A 21652-nucleotide genomic window follows, 5' to 3' on the forward strand; every position below is an offset into this window, starting at 1 on the left:
TATGCTGGGGAGAACCTCCTAACATTTAGAGCTTTCTAACCCTAGTTGTCCAGCCACGTGACAGGCTACAGCTGACCAATGAATGCTTCCATCATAGATGGAAAAACCCTGCTTGGGGTTGACAGTCAAAAGTCAATATATAATTTCCAGCCCTTGTGTTCCGTTTTGGGAAATTATTGTTGGGGAGTAACCACCCAAGTTATTTAACTACCAGTTATTTTCTCAAGCCTGGATGTGACTGCTGTTTTTGACCTGAGTTTTTGTCCCTTTGTGGAAACAGAAGGAAACATGTGTGAAATACAGATATAATCCTAAAAACTAAGAAGTTAATGAAGAAAAAAAAGGACTGGAATCTTATCAACCAAGAGAGATCCTCAACCAAGAATCTATCCCAGATCTGGAACCTGTACCAGTCAACATGCCTTTGGCTAATGTTGAAATTTAGCTGACCTCAAATGTACATTTTCCATATGCGTGTGTGCTTTACTTGTTGTTAATTTATGCATTTTCTCAGTGACTTGGTAAATGTTTATTTTTAGGGAAAAGAAAAAAGATCATTCACCTAAAGACTTACTGTGCATTCAAACTATTCGAAGAGCAAGGACAGCAAAGAAGGTAAATGTTGTATCACATTATGCTGAGGAAAACTACTGCAATTAAGCACCAACTTTTTCTTAGTCCTGAATCCTAGGAACAACATATCAGACAGAGACGATTGAATGACGTCTCAATCCCAGGTTCCTCTCATGGTCTTTTTTATAAGAGATTCCCAATAAAAGCTGAGAAGACAATGTAAGATCATGATGTTAGGAAGATATTTTTTCTTATTTTTTATTTTTAGTAACTTTTAATATTAACATATTATTTCAAATTTACAGACATGTTCCAAAAACATTACAAAGAACTCTGATTTACCCAAGTTCTCCAATTATGAACACTTTACCACATTTGCTTTATCATCATCTTCTCTCTTCCCTTCTCTTTCTCTTTTTCCTTGACCATTTGAGAGTAAATTGCAGACACTGATGTCCTTTTACTTCTAAATACCTATGAAAGTATTTTTGTGTGAAACTAGAATAATATAGCACAGCTGTGTGGCTTTCCCAAATACCAGATTATATGGAAAGAGGTTAGTGGGGCAAACAGGTTGGAAGGGGAGGAGGGCTGAGAAACCTTGTGCTAAGATTCACTGATTTAGCAAGTGACTGTCTTTTTATTAGATTTATTTAGGTCGATAAAATTAGCAAAATCTCCGAAGCAGCTTCTATCCACACTTTACATAGGATGGAGAAAACATCATTGTCCACATCAAATTATACAAATGGAAGGGGAGGCTCCTAGCCCCAACTGTCCTATCCCAAGAAACCCCAGGATCACCACCGCTTCATCTCTACAAAGGTACAGAGTCCAGGGGTCGTTGCAGGCATGCAGAGTATTTTGTCAACTCTAAAATGCACTTAAAAAGAAAACAATTTTAACATCTCTGAAATCAGAATATGTTTCACAGTCAATGGCATAATTACTATCAATAGCTCCCCTGCCTTTATGTTAGTACATAAATAATGGTGCATCCTACAAATGATCACCTCTCAGATTAATGAAATAAGGTATATATTTTAGCTGTGCAATTCTCAGCCTGTGTATTACCAGGAGGAAAGAAGCAAAAGCTGGTCAGGTGGGGCAAAGGGTGTTGGTATTAACTCCTAAGGATCCTCTCAATCCCCAGCCCATGGATCCTACCGCTCCCCCCTCTGCTGTACTCTCAGCCGCCTTGGACACTTGGTGTGTCTCCTTTTTCGTTTCTCTGCCTACAGAGTGTGTGTCTGGTTACTGATTCTTGCCCACCCTTCACGTCAAAGACTTGTCAGAGATTGCTGCTTCTACTCCACTCTCTTCTCAGTGCATGTATATATGTGCGTTTGGAGGGGGTGGGAGGAGCACAGCGTCTACTTATAAAATCCAGACAGGGATTAGGCTAGAGAGTAAGCCCATGAAGAAAACCAGCTTCTAGCATGATGACATCAGGGATGGGCTTTCCTGGATACTGGCTCCAGGTGTAGTGCAACTATCTCATTCGCTGATTTAAAATAATAATAAAAAAGTTGGGGTCATCCTTCAACCCAAAGGGGATGCATGAGAACTGTGGAGGCTCTAATCTTTGGTTTCCTGGTATGTCCTTTCCCTGCCGTCCTTTTTCCTCAGAACAGACCTAACCCCTTGGCTACAGAGATGGCCTGATACTGGCCTGGCATGTAGGCATCCTTCCAGGGGCCTGTAAAATGACCTTGGCAGAGATATTCTCTTTTTCTTGGGATGGTTAATCTGAGGCCGCCCACAGCCAGCCTTCCCACATGAAGGGAGTGTGCAGAACAAAGCCCAAGCAGAGACCAGCATGGCAGGGATAGGAGAGAGCAGCCCCAGATTCTCTGTTATGTGAAGTACCACAGTCATCCTTCCCTGCCCATGAGCCAGTGTGGGCATTCCTGTCCTGCTTAAACAAGCTTAAGCTGGGTTTCTGTTCTTTGGAATCAGTACAATACAGGGTGTTTTAAACCTCTACTTTACACTTTTTCTCTAGCTTAACTGTTCTTTTGAAAGTTATTTGCAGCACACAATTGCAGTTTGAGATGGGGAGGTGGGTTGAAATCCCCATATTCTGTGTTGACTCCCAGGGCCTTGGAGGCTGGCTTTGGTGGAGAAGTTGTGTTGACAATTCAACAGCCTGGGGTGGCTTCTCACTAGAGGGAGGCCTTACTTTAAGCTGCGTCAGGGATACCCAAAGGCCACTTTTGATTCACCTAAAGTCTTCATCAGGTACCAGATGGACCTTCCAACAGAGGTCTACCCCACAGAGCCTGGGAGAACCTGAGGCCTGCAAATTCTGAAGAAGGTGTTCCCATAGCCTGTCATTTGGTTTGTCGTAATTGATAAGGGCCTATCTTTCTGAAAGCATTTGCCCAACTGGTTCTTCTGCTTTTTAAAGGTATGTCCTAGAACAAGAGCTGAGGCCCAAGGCACCATAGCCTGGAGGATATGCTTGAACTATTTGCTGTGGTAGGAAGGTGGGCATCTAGTTTATCTAAAAACTTCATGGCCTTAACAGGAGGTCTTAGAACAGCCTCATTTTATACTTTATAAGATAGGAATTGACTTGGGTTAAAGACAGTCTCCATTCACTATGATGCTGGTAGAGATACTGTGATTAAAGGCTTTCAGGAATGTTGGTAGCTCAGAATTGGCATTAGCTCCTAGACAATTTCCATCTACTAAATTAAAGTCTAGTGATTGATGCATGCAGCAGTCTTGAATTATTAGACAAGGGTCTTGATAAAGCTGGACATTGTAAGGTTGCTATGAAACGCATTTCAGAGGATAGGTAGGCCAATACACTCTGGGAAACCAGAGCTGATCTACCCAGTTGCTCAAAAACTAACTTCATTATGGATCTGAGTACTCCATTATGGTGTGTGACATCATTTCCAGAGAACCTCTCAAAAACTACTGAATGGAAACTTTAAAAAAACATGTTTTTTTTCTTATCAGGTCAGATTTTTTATTTGTTGGTTTCAGTTGCTTAAGAAGTCAGACTCTTTTCAGATGCTCCTTTATTTTTCTTTCAAATTTAACCAGTTATTCCAATGTTAGGTATGAGGCACAGTCCACAGCCTCCCTCATATAAAACCAATTTCCAGTTCTTTGTCATCTCAGAATTCTCAGTTCTGTAAACAAAAATAACTATTAAAATTATTCTTCCAGCCATTTTTTTTTAGCAGGCAGGAAAGAAGGCATTTATGCATATATTCTATCCCAATATCCTTTTATCTAAGGATTTCTTTCCTTATAAACCTGTATAACGGGTACAGAGTGGAACTTCATGAGTTCAAACCCTGGCTCCATCTCTTGATAGCTGGTGAGAGAGAAGGTAGGGAGGTAGAAAAACACCCCACTTTGACCATTTAATCATTTCAATCATTTCCTTGGAAAGAGGAATCATTTGAGAACATATGAGTGTAACTGTATTATTATAGTGTGTGTGATCTTGAGTAAGTCACGTAACCTCTCTGAACCCCCGTTTCCGCATCTGTAAACGGTAAACAATAGAGATTCCAAACTCAAGGAAAGCTCAAAGCTCAGGGTTGTCACGTGGTAAACGCGCAAAACTTATATTTACTTTTGAGGACACCAGAGGTCCGGAGGTACAATTGCTACCTAGTTAACTATCACACAACCCACCTTTCCCTAGCTTGTGGAGAAGGCTTTTTCTCTTCAGGGAGTTGAAAATACTTTGTACCAGCCGGTAGGAAGGGTGCAGCCGGCCGGTAGGCTACCACCGCCCCGGCACCTGCGGCTTCCTCTTTGAAGGAAGCGTCCCCACCTCCCGCGCGCGCGCCCAGATCCGGCCTTCGGGTGGTGGCCCGGGCGGCCGCCTCGCTGACCCGGCAGGCGCGGCTGTGCGTGCGCCGCGGAGGGTGGTGGCGGCGCGCACCCCGCCCTCGGCCCCCGCCCCCGCCGCCGCCTCGGCGTGTCAGGTGCCGTGAGAAGCGCCCAGGGATATGACTGGTGCCGACTTTCCAGAAGCAGAAGCACGCAAGCCCGAGCTCCGCACGCAAGGGGGAGGCGACAGCAGAGAAACTTTTCAACCCGATGGAGTTCTCAGGCGCGCGATTTGTCTCCTCCTCCTTCCAGAGAATTTCAGAGCGCTCTCCCTCCCCTCCTTGCCCCGGTGTTCGCCCCACCTTGGCTCCCGGCCCTGCGGCCAGGGCCTGGGACGCGGCCAGCGCGGCCCCGCGTCCTCCAGTGGGCGGCGCCACCTGGAGGTGTTTCTACGCTCGAACCTCAGGGCCAGTGCCGGCCTTTGTGCGCCAAGCACAGTCGGGGCCCTGGGGCGGAGGACAGGCGATCTTTAGGGATTCTTGATCTCGCCGCACGAGATGGAAGAACTTTGTGCGCCAAAGGGCCTTATCTGAGGAACCGATTTGTTTGCGAGAACGTTATGAAAAAAAAAGAAAAAACTAGGGATGCTGTAAGGCGAACCTTTCCAAACTCACAGGTTTCCTTTCTTGGCTCGGGCGCCTAAAGATTCCGCGCTGTTTTCTCTAGGGGAACGAAGTTCAAGTCACTGCGCGAGAAGAGGTCGTGCGCTCGGGACACGGCGCGCTCCCAGGGACAGCGCAGCGGGATTGGTCAGGTTCTGTCCCTAGTGCACTTCCAAGGAAACAGTGCGGCCTCGATTGGGGGTGACTATAATTAAGAGTGGTTTTCGGACAAACTGCCACAGCTAGCAAAGCTGCCAGCTACTGCGCCGAGGCCGTCGGGGTGCACGGCGGCCGCCTCGCGCGACCGTCAGCGCGCGGGAACCCCTGTCGGTGTCCATGCAGCGGGAATGGTCCCGCAAGCCCCGCCCCCGCAAGCCCCGCCCCACCAGGTCGTGCTGCCTCCACCCCCTACACAGACCTTAAAAACCAGAGAAGTGGATGGCGCATTCTGACTCTCTGGGGTGACTGTGTGCAAACGGGATACACCTCTGCAACTCAAGCTGTCCGAGCCGCGCGGGGGTCGTGAGGGCTGGGTATTTATTCCACTCGACCCCCAGTCTTAATCCCCACGCTGTGAGAAAACCCCGACTTTGCCAAGGCCCCAAGGTGCAGCGCTGCTGGACAAAGGAGGCACTGTCCTCCGTTCCCATCCTAATCCAAGCACCCCTGCCTCTGACGACGCCTAGAGACTCCAGAGTGGGCGCTAAAGCTCCCAAAGCTGGTAGCAGGTGTCCAGGGCGGGCTCCGTTTTCCTCAGGACACCCTGGTTGACGTTTTGCCTTTCATAAAGGCCCCAGCCTGCTTTCGGAGCCCGCAGTCCCGTGCCGCTGGAAACTGCGTCTCCTCGCAGGTCAGTGCATCCGCCGAGCGGCCTTCCCAGCGGCCTTGTGTGATGTGTTCTCGCAGACCAGGGTACGGGTGGCGCAGAAGCCGGGGTGGTGGGCACTTAGTGAGCGCTACTGCCTTGATGCCCTGAATTGCAGGAACCGTTACGCGGCTGGGGTGGGGCGAGGAGTCTGGGTCACCGAGAGGCGGAAACAAGCCCCTTCCCTTCTCCTTTGGGAAATGGGTTTGGGGTGGGAAGTGGCATTTTCGGCGGCCTCTCCAGTGAGCCAGTCCTGACCTGACCTACGTACGACCTCCTCCCTACCCAACAGCGCACGGTGGCCCGAGGATGGGTACACGGTAGGGGCATGGGGCGCCCGCTCCTTTCTCCGCACACCTGAGTGTCACGCTTTCGTCCTTCTCTCTCCAGCATGGCCACCAACTTCAGCCCGGACGATCCTCTGCCGCCGGGCCCGCTGTCGGCCCAGCAGACCACGCTCCTGCTGTTCCTCTCGGTTCTGGCCGCGGTGCATGTGGGCCAGTGGCTGAGGCAGCGGCGGCGACAGCCGGGGTCCGCGCCCCCCGGCCCCTTTGCGTGGCCGCTGATCGGAAACGCCGCAGCTCTGGGCCCGGCGCCGCACCTCGCTTTCGCGCGCCTGGCGCGGCGCTACGGCGACGTCTTCCAGATCCGCCTGGGCAGCTGCCGGGTGGTGGTGCTGAACGGCGAGCGCGCCATCCGCCAGGCCCTGGTGCAGCAGAGCGCCGCCTTCGCTGACCGGCCTCCCTTCGCCTCTTTCCGCGTGGTGTCGGGCGGCCGCAGCCTGGCTTTCGGCCAGTATTCCCAGCTCTGGAAGGTGCAGCGGCGCGCGGCGCACAGCACCCTGCGAGCCTTCTCCGCTCGCCAGCCGCACAGCCGCCGCGTCCTCGAGAGCCATGTGCTGGGCGAGGCGCGCGAGTTGGTGGCGCTGCTGGTGCGCGGCAGCGCGGGGGGCGCCTTCCTGGACCCGCGGCCACTGACCGTGGTGGCCGTGGCCAACGTCATGAGCGCCGTGTGCTTCGGCTGCCGTTACAGCCACGACGACGCCGAGTTCCGCGAGCTGCTCAGCCACAACGAGGCGTTTGGGCGCACCGTGGGCGCGGGCAGCCTGGTGGACGTGCTGCCCTGGCTGCAGCGCTTCCCCAACCCTGTGCGCACGGCGTTCCGCGAATTCGAGCAGCTCAACCGCAACTTCAGCAACTTTGTCCTGGACAAGTTCTTGAGTCACCGCGAAAGCCTACGGCCCGGGGCCGACCCCCGCGACCTGATGGACGCCTTCATCCTCTCGGCGGGAAAAATGGCGGTAGAAGGCTCGGGCAACGGTGGCGCGCGGCTGGACGTGGAGTACGTGCCGGCCACTGTCACTGACATCTTTGGCGCCAGCCAAGATACTCTCTCCACCGCGCTGCAGTGGCTGCTCATCCTGTTCACCAGGTAAAGCCTCCAGGAGGCGTGGACCGGACCTTCCCTTCCTCTTCTGTAAAAGGCAGAGTAGGACAAGAATATGCTGAGGTCGTGACCAGCGCCCAGGGTTGGGGTTTCGCTTCAGGTCCCCACTAATCATGTGCCAGATCATGTTCGGGAAGCGCAGCTCAGGAAAAGCACAACGCGGGCGGAGAGGGGCGCGCACACATACCACCGAGGGAGCCCCGGCCGCTCAGCATTTCTGACCCGCCAGCTACCATTCCGAGTGGGAACAATTTGTGAGAACCCCCCCCCGAAAAAATAAGATTTTCAAAGTGCTCGCATATCAGCCCTGATCTCTTCCTCCTTAGCAAAGGAGAATCAAAATTGGAACTATTCCGAAAGAACGGGTAACGCAGTAAATATGTTAAGTAAACACAGCAGCCCAATCGGCTCCGCCAGTAGTCAGCGCGGATCCGAGACCGCCCAGCCCTGGTGCTAAAAGCCAGCCGTGCGTCCGGGCTTTGCTCCCAAGCAAAGGAAGCGCTGGGAGGTCAGCCCTGAGGCCCGCAGGCCTGGCCCCGCAGACAGTTAACCCGAACTGAAGTTTAGGAAGGCGGCCAGAAACCAGCGGGCTGTATTGGGTTTATAAAACCGCAGCGCTATTGTAGCAGTAGTGCCGGGGTAAAGAAACGGCAGCATCTAGAAAGGCAAAAAGGGAAGTCACGAGGCGCCTGCAGACCTTTCTGGCCCCCTGGTCCTGACTCAGTTGGTTAGCCGGTCCCCAGTACCCACCTTGATTAAGGTCTCAGACTTCTATGAGGCTCAGTGCACGCACAAATCGAACAGGTTTCAGGTATCGGAATTTGCTAGCAAATTGATACATTTTACATAAGACATACTTACGCTAGAAGATTAGCCATTGTTTATCTGAGCTTCAGATTTAGCTGGGCGGCCTGTATTTTTTCTGGCTAACCCTACCCTTGGGGCCAGAAATCCTTGAGAGACCAGAAATCCTGGTTGTGCCATTCCTTGGCACATAAGCAAGCGATGAGAGATGCCAAATTTGCTGGCGCTCCAGAAACTGGAAGGCAAAGACAGCTTCTTTTCATATTAGAATTCACTGCAACCTATATTTCCTAAGCTACTATACAGCTACTCTTACAAATTGAATTTTTCTGTATATTTAAAATCGATTTTCAATATTAAGATCCTGTATAAAGTCAATAATAGGCCAGGAAAAAGACATCCCAATCTGGGATCAATAGGTCTTTTGCATCTCCCTTAAGTATATTATCTTTAGAAACATCCTTTCTGTTTCATTAGAAACTGAATTGGGCAGCAAAAGAATATAAAATTTGGGTCACTTTAGATTCAGTATAGCTGATATGTTTTTCTTCTTTTTAGTGAAAAGACAATATGACAGGTGTTGGCAAATCACACTACCTATTTTTGTATATAAGATTTATCATAGTATGGCCATGCTGACTCATTTACGTATTATCTATGGCTGTTTTCACATTATGGCACAAGGCAGGGTTAAATAGCTGCAACATAGAAGGTTTGGTTAGCAAAGCCTAAAATATTTACTGTCTCGCTCCTTATGAAAAAGTTTGCAAACGTCTGAAGTATGATGCCAATGAAGCAATTTTTAAAATCACCCATAATTTCAGCACATACATTGCTTTAATTTTTTTTAGAGTTGCAGTATTTACATTTTTTTTACTTTTGATGTTTCTCCATCTTTTAAACTTTATTTTAGTAATTTTTGATGGCTACATAATATTTTGCCATAACATATCATCATGTTAACGATTTCTTGATCTTTTATGTTGTTGATTGCCTTTTAAAAAATTTCAGCTATTGTTGTGATTATATATTTTAGTACCTGTTATTTGCTAAAAATACATTTCCAGGCATGAATTACTGGGCTAAAAAAGGGAAGAGGGGTCATCTTCATGGATCTTGCTTTGTACTAAGCTTTTGTTTTCCAAAAGCATTGTACTAGTTTGTATCACCAGCAGTGAATAAGTATTGTAGTTTGTACCATAATATCATGAACACTAGAAGTTCGCCTTTAAATATTTAGGAGATATGTAGCTTTTTTATTATGAGAGCAATTATCTTTGAATAAAATGAGAACAGTGTATCTGTTAGAATTGTCTAGGGAGATGAGGGGATAAAAAGGGTCTGCTTTAAGCACTGCATTTAGACTTTCGTGGGTTCTAGGCTCTTTTGCCTTTGTAGATGCCTTCCTCCATAAAAACATTTTTTAACTGTGTGTTATGACTACATTGCTATAAACATACTCAAATTATATACTAAGATGTTTTCTTTTGATTTTTAAAGAAATGAAAAGACTTCCATGGACCCCTGAAAAGTATTGTGGGTCCTGATCCCTGGGCTTCCTATGCCAAATGGAGAAGCCAGCCTTGGCCTAAAATTATCATGCTTTTTCAGGCTGAGAAAACTTAGACATTTTGTGACTTATGATAGGGAGAACATTAGCCGTGTGAGGTTTATTACTAGAAATACAATGATCAATTTGTCCATCTTGTAATTTAGTGAGACATTAGGAAACTGTCTTAACATTCTTGGGGGGAGGGGCAGAAATGTTAATTTAGTCACTGATTTAGATAAAGAAAAGTGGAATTAAAATAAATTGTAATGTGCTTTCTAGATGAAAGAAGAATTCATTTTCCTCACCTTTTTTCTCCCTCTGCCTTGAAACCCAAACAGATACCCTACAGTGCAGGCTCAGGTACAGGCAGAAGTGGATCAGGTCGTGGGGAGAGAGCGTCTACCCTGCTTGGACGACCAGCCCAAGCTGCCCTACGTCATGGCCTTTCTTTATGAAGCCATGCGCTTCTCCAGCTTTGTGCCCGTTACCATTCCTCATTCCACTACTGCCAGTGCCTCTGTCTTGGGCTACCACATTCCCAAGGACACAGTGGTTTTCGTTAACCAGTGGTCCGTGAACCATGACCCAGTGAAGTGGCCTAACCCAGATGACTTTGATCCAGCCCGGTTCCTGGACAACAATGGCCTCATCAACAAGGACCTGGCCAGCAGCGTCATGATTTTTTCAGTGGGCAAACGGCGGTGCATTGGGGAAGAGCTTTCCAAGGTGCAGCTGTTTCTCTTCATCTCCATCCTGGCCCACCAGTGCAATTTCAAGGCCAATCCAGACGAGCCCTCGAAAATGGATTTTAATTATGGCCTGAGCATTAAACCCAAGCCATTTAAAGTCAATGTGACCCTCAGAGAGTCCATGGAGCTCCTTGATAGTGCTGTCCAAAAGTTCCAAGCTGGGGAAGACTGCCAGTAGGAAACTAGAAGCGAGCTGATATGGTAGAAGTGGAGTAAAATTTGGGGGATGGGGAGTAACATTTTCTAGCCCCTCTGTGCCACTTTCTCAATTTGCCTTAGAGGTGAGCATAAACCAACTGACCCACAGATGATGTGTTTCACACACATGTGCTCAGATGAGCACTGGGCTAGGCAGGAGCTACAGGAAGATTTTTTGAGGCAGCATTAAAGGGCCCAAAGAATTTTTATATATATCTCAAATGTTGGTAATAATAATTTCTCGAGGGAGCATTCTTTGGAGTTAAAACACACATGCATGCACACACAAAACTACCCAATGAGGAAATACTTCAGTAACCATGCATTCATGGGTGGGATCCAAGATTGATGCTCCTTGTACAGAAATTAGTTCCATGGAAAACTATATTAAGCAAAGTTTCAGAATATATTGTCAAACATGCAAAGGCAAATAATTTCAGTGTAAGACATATGATTGAGGGTGATAAGGAAAAAGGTAAGGACCAGACATTCCCTTCTTACCTTTTCAATAAAATAGGCTCTAGTGTCTATGGAGGGACTTATCTTTTTGCCTACTGGTATGCTTTCTCTTACTTTTTTGCATGAGTCAAATGGTCATTTTGCTCAAAAAGAAATTAATAGTAGAAGATTTAGTGGTTATAGTGGGTTTCAGTGATTTACCATGAATTTTAAAGTGTAAGTTGCTAAACTGTAAAAATTCCAAACTGAAGTCATATCTGTCTTTGTTGCCAAAGTACAGAATTTCAATTATGAGCAAAAAAAGAAAAAAAAGATTTAACAGCCCAGCTAAGCTTTAAATTATGTGATTGTAGTGCACTGATTTCATTAAGTCTTGTAGGTTAAAAATAAAGTCACTAAATAATATTCAATATGTATACATATATAATTATTCATAAGCAGTATATATTAGGTATTGCATTAAATAGTATTAATTATTTTAGTCAAGCAAAGTTTGGAAAAGTGTATGTCTTTTATAATGTCATAGCAAATCATATAGTACAACCAATTCAACTAATTTTGGGCTCAAATACATGAAATGAGCTTGATTAAATCAATCATATATATATATTTTTGACATGGAAACTTTTTGAAATTGATCTGGTTAGTATGTTATGATTTCAAGCTTTTGGCATGCTTAAATTTTAATTGTAAATTCTGGTAATCGACTTCTAGTTGAAGTTACTGGGAATCTGACCGTTAGGCTGTGAAAAGCAGGGAAATTTAACCTGTGTCTGCCTGATGAATAACGAAAAATTCAGTGACTTATCTGGATGTTCTCTTTATTAGGTATCAAGGGGGGAAATTTCCATTACAGGAGGCCTAGTTTCTTTTTCAAATGGTTTTTAAAAAGTAACGTTGTGTTTTGGAAAGTCAGAATCAGACGGTAGTCTTAGGAGTCTGTTTTGAGGATTGCACTGTGTTCCTGTGGAGCTGATCAGATGGGTTGTGCCGTTCAGGATGGTCAAGCCAGCGAGCAGTCACTTTGCTAACTGTGAAATTGTAAAGCTCGAACAAAATATATGTTCAGTTTATCTAAATAATCTGAAAACCTTACAAAAATGCGATGAAAGATTGCAGAGGTACAAAGTGAAGTTGGAGGTTTTAACTTTCACAGCACATAAACTTCCAAAGGAAGTGAGCTTACTGCTTATTACATTTTATTAAAATGATTTTGGGAATCTTTTCATCAAAATTATAAAGGAAAGTACATGATAGTTGCATCAGGGGGTGGTAAGAGAAAAGAGGGAAAAATGAAAAGGAAGAAACATGATTAAGCATTTCCCCCACCAATTACAAATTCATTATTTTGAAGCATGGACATTTAGAAAAAAGATGTTTCATGTGCTAATGTTAAATCCCAAGTGGCCTTTCTTTTTGAAGATTAGCAACACAGAAGATCTATTTTGAATTTGGGATTTTTACATTAAACATTTCATATAATTTTAATTATAAAGTTTCATAGCTGCACCTCTCGAATGTGGAAAACTGTACCAGTATTTTTAAAGGCACTAAAGTCAACTATAGAAAGCAGGCTTACCCAATGCATTTAAACTTTTTGGCACTGGCTATTCCAAAACATTACCTCCCTGTCCCCCAGTTGTGCTGAGACAGTGATTTGGGGCTGCCCTAGCATATTTACTTTGAGAGATGTGTGGCAGCAAAAGTAATCATGTACCAATCAGGACGCCTCATTAAGTGAACCAGGTCCAGATGTGCTAAAATCTGTTTTAATGCACATAGGCTCAGTTCCTCTGGTGTTTTTGGCAATTGGAAAGCTGTGCTTATATAGAGGAAAGTAAGGTGGGCACTTGGCAGTTACCTGGTTTATTTAATATGTTTATAATCTATTAAAGGAAAGAAAGCAAAAGCAAAACCAAACAAAAATAACCAAATTTGGGGGCTCCAGTAATTGGGTTACTGGCTTAATCAGGAAACCTCATTTTATTTGTGTCAGAGAAAGACTGTATTCTCTGGTCACCATTAGAGTCAGAACATCTACTCTAGGTTATTGTAATAAGGTATATTATTTATTAAATACTTCTTTATATATTAAACCTTTGACTTTGTAAGAAAATTGCTTTTGCCCAAAACAAAAGATGTCTCAGGTTTGTTTCATGGATTATCTGAAAGCTTTTATGTCTCAGAACTTAGCCTTTACCTGTGAAATATTATTAATTGCCTTAATATTTCATATTAGATCTATATTAGATCAAATAGTTACATAGCATTATATATTAATTTGTATGCTTTTAGCTATAATACAGCTGTGATGGAAAGGTATTCTTTAGATTTGTTTAACTCATTTATCAAGATGAACTCTCTAACTTTTTCTTGCATTTTATCATATATTCTTTTAACATGTATATAGCAACTATAATACATAGTTGTAACTGAAATAGATTTGGGGACACAGCATTAATATGTAACTTTTGTTCTTTGATATGCCAAATTAAAAAAATTTTGTATCTATAGTTACCTATACACAATTACCAAAACTGTATCTGTATTTACAGGACACCATTACCAAAATAATAAAAGTCACTTTCATAATCTTGTTATGAAGTTTTACTTTATGTTTTAGCAAATATAGTCTAATGCATTTCTTTATTTCAACTACTATTTGTAAGTGCTTGAATTAAAATGTTGCACTGTAAACATTTTATTTGGCCATTCTACATTTTAGGCTGCTTGCTTTTTTTTTTTTTTAATTATTTTTTATTGAAGGGTAGTTGACACACAGTATTAGATTAGTTTCAGGTGTACAACACAGTGATTCAACATTTATATACATGATAATTCTAGCTACCAGCTATCACCATACAAAGTTGTTACAATATTTTGACTATATTCTTTATGCTATACATTACATCCCGGTTACTTATTTATTTTACAATTGGAAGTGTGTACTTTTTTTTTTTTTTTGAGAGGGCATCTCTCATATTATTGATCAAATGGTTGTTAACAACAATAAAATTCTGTATAGGGGAGTCAATGCTCAATGCACAATCATTAATCCACCCCAAGCCTAATTTTCATCAGTCTCCAATCTTCTAAAGCATAGCGAACAAGTTCTTACATGGAGAACAAATTCTTACATAGTGAATAAGTTGTTACATGGTGAACAGTACAAGGGCAGTCATCACAGAAACTTCTGGTTTTACTCATGCATTATGACACAGCTCATATTTTTTTTTTTGAGAGGGCATCTCTCATATTCATTGATCAAACGGTTGTCAACAACAACAAAATTCTGTATAGGGGGGTCAATGCTCAATGCACAATCATTAATCCATCTCAAGCCCAATTCTCGTCAGTCTCCAATCTTCTGAAGCATAACGAACAAGTTCTTACATGGTGAACAAATTCTTACATAGTGAATAAATTCTTACATGGTGAACAGTACAAGGGCATTCATCACAGAAACTTTCGGTTTTGATCACGCATTATGAACTATAAACAATCAGGTCAAATATGAATATTCGTTTGATTTTTATACTTGATTTATATGTTGATCCCACATTTCTCCCTTTATTATTATTATTATTTTTATTTTTAATAAAATGCTGAAGTGGTAGGTAGATGCAAGATAAAGGTAGGAAACATAGTTTAGTGCTGTAAGAGGGCAAATGTAGATGATCAGGTGTGTGCCTATGGACTATTAATCCAAGCTAGACAAGGGCAGCAAAACATCCACGGATGCAGAAGATTTCTCTCAAAGCAGAGGGGGTGAGGTTCTGAGCCTCACCTCTGTTGACCCCCAATTTCTCACCTGATGGCCCCCCTGTGACTGTGACTGTCTTAGGTTGTTCCTCCCTTGAGGAATCTTACCTGTCTCTGGCTAACCAGTCATCTTCCGGGGCCATACAGGGAAATGTAAAGTTGGTAAGTGAGAGAGAAGCCATATTGTTTGCAAAGGTTAGCTTTTTACTTCTTTGCAGATTTATGCCCTGTGGCTTCTATGCCCAGCACTTGTCTCGAGGTATCTTTACCACCTGGAGGAATTATGATACTCGGTAAATTCGATATGAGGCACGAATTCTATTTAAGGGTTGTAATTAGGAAGGAAGAAGAAAAGGTATAGAGGTAGCATATGGAAGAAAACATGGGAGGACTGATTATTTCTTTGACATATCTTCTTGTAGAGTACCTTAAGTATGTATAGGTTTTAAACTACTAACTAATTTGCACACACATATTAACATAATAGGAATACAGTGACATAAACAAAGCAAATCTATAATTACCATCCATCTCCAGTGAAGCCAAGAAAACCATTTAGGCACCCTAGGCATTTGTGAAAATTTGTCTATGATATGATGGATATTGTCCAACTGTACTTGAACAGTCTGAGAGAAATCAGACAAATTAAAGCAGCCCATTTCTGGGATCTGTTCACATCCCATATGTTCTTTTAACCGTAGATAGTCTATAGTCAAAAGATTTTGGAGTGCTACACCTTGCACCCCTCCCAACTCCTGGTTGAGTTCCAACAGTACAGATCTGGTCAAATTCGTTGTCTCACTGTATGCACATGCCAGCCTAGACATCTCCCTCCTCATTCCAATGGCAAGTCCAGGAAACGGTGGGGTGGATGCAGCCACAACCGCAGCATCGCCCAGATCCCTGTGAAGGCTTTTTGTTGATCATCCCCCTGGCACAAGTCCTCCAGAGAGTGCTGATGCCGGAAGCTCCTCCTCCTATCGTATCTTAGTTCATTTTCTGGGTTAGGCTGCTTGCTTTTTTAAAAAATAGGGATTTGGCATTCAGTTTCCTACCAAATTCCTAATCTCTTTATTTTTGAATTGTAAGAAACAATGTGAAGTTAATTTGCAATGGGAAACACCTAGCAAAGTGAAAATTAAAATTTTTAATTTGAAAGATGGGATAGATTGAGACTTTAACATTTGGACCTTATATTTCTGCTTAATCTAAAAAATGGAGGACACATTTTTTCCCCCTCACAGCACACCAGTCCTTTCCTTGAGAATGTCATACATTCATTTTTTTTCCTTTTGACATGAAAGCTTTTGTTTTTAATTTGTTTGATGCATGTTCATTCATTCATCTTTTTATTTATTTATTTATTTATTTATTTATTATTTTATTTATTTATTTATTATTTTTTTTTGAGAGGGCATCTCTCATATTTATTGATCAAATGGTTGTTAACAACAATAAAATTCAGTATAGGGGGGTCAACGCTCAATGTACAATCATTAATCCATCTCAAGCCTAATTCTCGTCTCCAATCTTCTGAAGCATAACGAACAAGTTCTTACATGGTGAACGAATTCTTACATAGTGAATAAATTCTTACATGGTGAACAGTACAAGGGCAGTCATCACAGAAACTTTCGGTTTTGATCATGCAATATGACCTATAAACAATCAGGTCAAATATGAATATTCGTTTGATTTTTGTACTTGATCTATATGTTGATCCCTCATTTCTCCTACTATTATTATTATTTTTATTTTTAATAAAATGCTGAAGTGGTAGGTAGATGCAAGATAAAGGTAGAAAACATAGTTTAGTGCTGTAAGAAGGCAAATGTAGATGATCAGATGATCAGGTGTGTGCCTATGGACTAAGTATTAATCCAGGCTAGACAAGGGCATCAAGACATCCACGGATGCAGAAGATTTCTCTCAAAGCAGGGGGGGTGAGGTTCTGAGCCTCACCTCTGTTGATCCCCAAATTCTCACCTGATGGCCCCCCTGCGACTGTGCCTGTCTTAGGTTGTTCCTCCCTTGAGGAATCTTACCCGTCTCTGGCTAACCAGTCATCTTCCGGGGCCATACAGGGAAATGTAAAGTTGGTAAGTGAGAGAGAAGCCATATTGTTTGCAAAGGTTAGCTTTTTACTTCTTTGCAGATTTATGCCCTGTGGCTTCTATGCCCAGCACTTGTCTCAAGGTATCTTTACCACCTGGAGGAATTATGATACTCGGTAAATTCGATATGAGGCACGAAATCTATTTAAGGGTTGTAATTAGGAAGGAAGAAGAAAAGCTATAGATGTAGCATACGAAGGAAACTTGGGAGGATTGATTATTTCTTTGACATATCTTCTTGTATAGTACCTTAAGTATGTATAGGTTTTAAACTACTAACTAATTTGCACACATATATTAACATAATAGGAATACGATGACATAAACAAAGCAAATCTATAATTACCATCCATCTCCAATGAAGCCAAGAAAACCATTTAGGCACCCTAGGCATTTGTGAAAATTTATCTATGATATGATGGATATTGTCCAACTGTACTTGAACCATCAGACAAATTAAAGCAGCCCATTTCTGGGATCTGTTCACATCCCATATGTTCTTTTAACCATAGATAGTCTATAGTCATGAGATTTTGGAGTGCTACAACTTGCACCCCTCCCAACTCCTGGTTGAGTTCCAACAGTACAGATCCGGTCAAATTCGTTGTCTCACTGTATGCACATGCCAGCCTAGACATCTCCCTCCTCATTCTTATGGCAAGTCCAGGAGATGGTGGGCTGGATGCAGCCACAACCGCAGCATCGTCCGAATCCCTGTGGAGGCTTTTTGATGATCATCCCCCGGCACAAGTCCTCCAGAGAGTGCTGATGCCGGAAGCTCCTCCTCATATCGTATCTTAGTTCATTTTCTGGGTATCCAAGCTAGGCCTTGATCTCCTGCATAGAAACAAACAGACCCTTTGCCCACACTTTGACATGCCCTCTATACCACTGTGCAGAACTCATTGGAGGTCAGCACACAGTAACTGCTTTTTTTTTTTTTTTTAAATTAAGAGAAAGGAATATTATCAGAAAAGAGTACCTCCATAGCTGATCATCTGACACCCTTTAAGTGATCAACATTAAGGATACTTAAAGCATGCGTTGATCTTTGATTTACCACTAGTTTTATCCTGTTAAGGAGTAATGCCCCTTTTCCTTCTTTCTTTCTTTCTTTCTTTTTTTTTTTTTTTTTTAATCTACACTTACATGAAGAATACTATGTTTACTATGCTCTCCCCTATATCAGGTCCCCCCTAACAACCACATTACGGTTACTGTCCATCAGCTTAGCAAAATGTTGTAGAGTCACTACTTGTCCTCTCTGTGTTGTGCAGCCCACCCTCCCCTTGCTCCCTCCCCCCCATGCATGCTAATCTTAATAACCCCCTTTTTCTCCCCCCCCCTTATCCCTCCCTGCCCACCCATCCTCCCCAGTTCCTTTCCCTTTGGTACCTGTTAGTCCATTTTTGGGTGCTGTAATTCCACTGCTGTTTTGTTCCTTCAGTTTTTCCTTTGTTCCTATACTCCTCAGATGAGTGACATCATTTGGTATTTCTCTTTCTCCGCTTGGCTTATTTCACTGAACATAATACTCTCCAGCTCCATCCATGTTGCTGCAAATGGTTGGATTTTTCCACTTCTTATGGCTGAGTAGTATTCCATTGTGTATATGTACCACATCTTCTTTATCCATTCATCTACCGATGGACATTTAGGTTGCTTCCAATTCTTGGCTATTGTAAATAGTGCTGCGATAAACATAGGGGTGCATCTGTCTTTCTCAAACTTGATTGCTGCGTTCTTAGGGTAAATTCCTAGGAGTGGGATTCCTGGGTCAAAAGGTAGGTCTGTTTTGAGCATTTTGATGAACCTCCAAACTGCTTTCCACAATGGTTGAACTAATTTACATTCCCACCAGCAGCGTAGGAGGGTTCCCCTTTCTCCACAGCCTCGCCAACATTTGTTGTTGTTTGTCTTTTGGATGGCAGCTATCCTTACTGGTGTGAGGTGATACCTCATTGTAGTTTTAATTTGCATTTCTCTGATAATTAGCGATGTGGAGCATCTTTTCATGTGTCTCTTGGCCATCTGTATTTCTTTTTTGGAGAACTGTCTGTTCAGTTCCTCTGCCCATTTTTTAATTGGGTTATTTGTTTTTTGTTTGTTGAGGCGTGTGAGCTCTTTATATATTCTGGACGTCAAGCCTTTATCGGATCTGTCATTTTCAAATATATTCTCCCATACTGTAGGGTTCCTTTTTGTTCTATTGATGGTGTCTTTCGCTGTACAGAAGCTTTTCAGCTTAATGTAGTCCCACTTGCTCATTTTTGCTGTTGTTTTCCTTGCCCGGGGAGATATGTTCAAGAAGAGATCACTCATGTTTATGTCTAAGAGGTTTTTGCCTATGTTTTTTTCCAAGAGTTTAATGGTTTCATGCCTTACATTCAGGTCTTTGATCCATTTTGAGTTTACCTTTGTATATGGGGTTAGACTATGGTCCAGTTTCATTCTCCTACATGTAGCTGTCCAGTTTTGCCAGCACCATCTGTTGAAGAGACTGTCATTTTGCCATTGTATGTCCATGGCTCCTTTATCAAATATTAATTGACCATATATGTTTGGGTTAATTTCTGGGGTCTCTAATCTGTTCCACTGGTCTGTGGCTCTGTTCTTGTGCCAGTACCAAATTGTCTTGATTACTATGGCTTTGTAGTAGAGCTTGAAGTTGGAGAGTGAGATCCCCCCTACTTTGTTCTTCTTTTTCAGGATTGCTTTGGCTATTCGGGGTCTTTGGTGTTTCCATATGAATTTTTGAATTATTTGTTCCAATTCATTGAAGAATGTTGCTGGTAATTTGAGAGGGATTGCATCAAATCTGTATATTGCTTTGGGCAGGATGGCCATTTTGACGATATTAATTCTTCCTAGCCATGAGCATGGGATGAGTTTCCATTTATTAGTGTCCCCTTTAATTTCTCTTAAGAGTGACTTGTAGTTTTCAGAGTATAAGTCTTTCACTTCCTTGGTTAGGTTTATTCCTAGGTATTTTATTCTTTTTGATGCAATGGTGAATGGAATTGTTTTCCTGATTTCTCTTTCTATTGATTCGTTGTTAGTGTACAGGAAAGCTACAGATTTCTGTGTGTTGATTTTGTATCCTGCAACTTTGCTGTATTCCGATATCAGTTCTAGTAGACTCTGGAGTGGAGTCTTTAGGGTTTTTTATGTACAGTATCATATCATCTGCAAATAGTGACAGTTTAACTTCTTCTTTACCAATCTGGATTCCTTGTATTTCTTTGTTTTGTCTGATTGCCGTGGCTAGGACCTCCAGTACTATGTTAAATAACACTGGGGAGAGTGGGCATCCCTGTCTGGTTCCCGATCTCAGTGGAAATGCTTTCAGCTTCTCGCTGTTCAGTATAATGCTGGCTGTGGGTTTATCATATATGGCCTTTATTATGTTGAGGTACTTGCCCTCTATTCCCATTTTGCTGAGAGTTTTTATCATGAATGGATGTTGAATTTTGTCAAATGCTTTTTCAGCATCTATGGAGATGATCATGTGGTTTTTGTCTTTCTTTTTGTTGATGTGGTGGATGATGTTGATGGATTTTCGACTGTTGTACCATCCTTGCATCCCTGGGATGAACCCCACTTGGTCATGGTGTATGATCCTTTTGATATACTGTTGAATTCTGTTTGCTAATATTTTATTGAGTATTTTTGCATCTACATTCATCAGGGATATTGGTCTGTAATTTTCTTTTTTGGTGGGGTCTTTTCCTGGTTTTGGTATTAGGGTGATGTTGGCTTCATAGAATGAGTTTGGGAGTATTCCCTCTTCTTCTATTTTGTGGAACACTTTAAGGAGAATGGGTATTATGTCTTCTCTGTGTGTCTGATAAAATTCCGAGGTAAATCCGTCCAGCCCCGGGGTTTTGTTCTTGGGTAGTTTTTTGATTACTGTTTCAATTTCTTTGCTTGTAATTGGTTTGTTTAACTTTTGTGTTTCTTCCTTGGTCAGTCTTGGGAGGTTGTATTTTTCTAGGAAGTTGTCCATTTCTTCTAGGTTTTCCAGCTTGTTGGCATATAGGTTTTCATAGTAGTCTTTAATAATTCTTTGTATTTCTGTGGAGTCTGTCGTGATTTTTCCATTCTCATTTCTGATTATGTTGATTTGTGTTGACTCTCTTTTTCTCTTAATAAGTTGGGCTAGAGGCTTATCTATTTTGTTTATTTTCTCAAAGAACCAGCTCTTGGTTTCGTTGATTTTTGCTATTGTTTTATTCTTCTCAATTTTGTTTATTTCTTCTCTGATCTTTATTATGTCCCTCCTTCTGCTGACTTTAGGCCTCATTTGTTCTTCTTTTTCCAGTTTTAATAATTGTGATGTTAGACTATTCATTTGGGATTGTTCTTCCTTCTTCAAGTGTGCCTGGATTGCTATATACTTTCCTCTTAAGACTGCTTTCGCTGCATCCCACAGAAGTTGGGGCTTAGTGTTGTTGTTGTCATTTGTTTCTATATATTCCTTGATCTCTATTTTGATTTGTTCATTGATCCATTCATTATTTAGTAGCATGTTGTTAAGCCTCCATGTGTTTGTGAGCCTTTTTGTTTTCTTTGTAGAATTTATTTCTACTTTCATACCTTTGTGGTCTGAAAAATTGGTTGGTAGAATTTCAATATTGTGGAATTTACTGAGGCTCTTTTTGTGAGCT

At 42.6% G+C, this 21652-nt stretch overlaps 1 protein-coding gene across 2 annotated transcripts in view; it reads left to right on the top strand.

Annotated features, from left to right (window-relative positions):
- Positions 1–13701, top strand: part of CYP1B1 (cytochrome P450 family 1 subfamily B member 1) — an 89333-nt gene extending 75632 nt beyond the window's left edge. Inside the window, exons 1-3 of one of the 2 annotated variants that reach the window (XM_017645311.3) lie at positions 5252–5886; positions 6292–7332; positions 10042–13701. In XM_017645311.3, coding sequence (XP_017500800.3) covers positions 6293–7332; positions 10042–10630 — 1629 coding nt within the window. In that variant the 5' untranslated portion in view covers positions 5252–5886; position 6292 and the 3' untranslated portion in view covers positions 10631–13701. Of the gene's footprint in view, positions 1–5251; positions 5887–6291; positions 7333–10041 lie in introns of those variants that run through there. The other variant, XM_073214240.1, reaches the window with a different exon arrangement.
- Positions 13702–21652: the final 7951 nt, after the last annotated feature.

The sequence above is a fragment of the Manis javanica genome, chromosome 1 (genome assembly GCF_040802235.1).
Source record: "Manis javanica isolate MJ-LG chromosome 1, MJ_LKY, whole genome shotgun sequence".
NCBI lineage: Eukaryota > Metazoa > Chordata > Mammalia > Pholidota > Manidae > Manis > Manis javanica.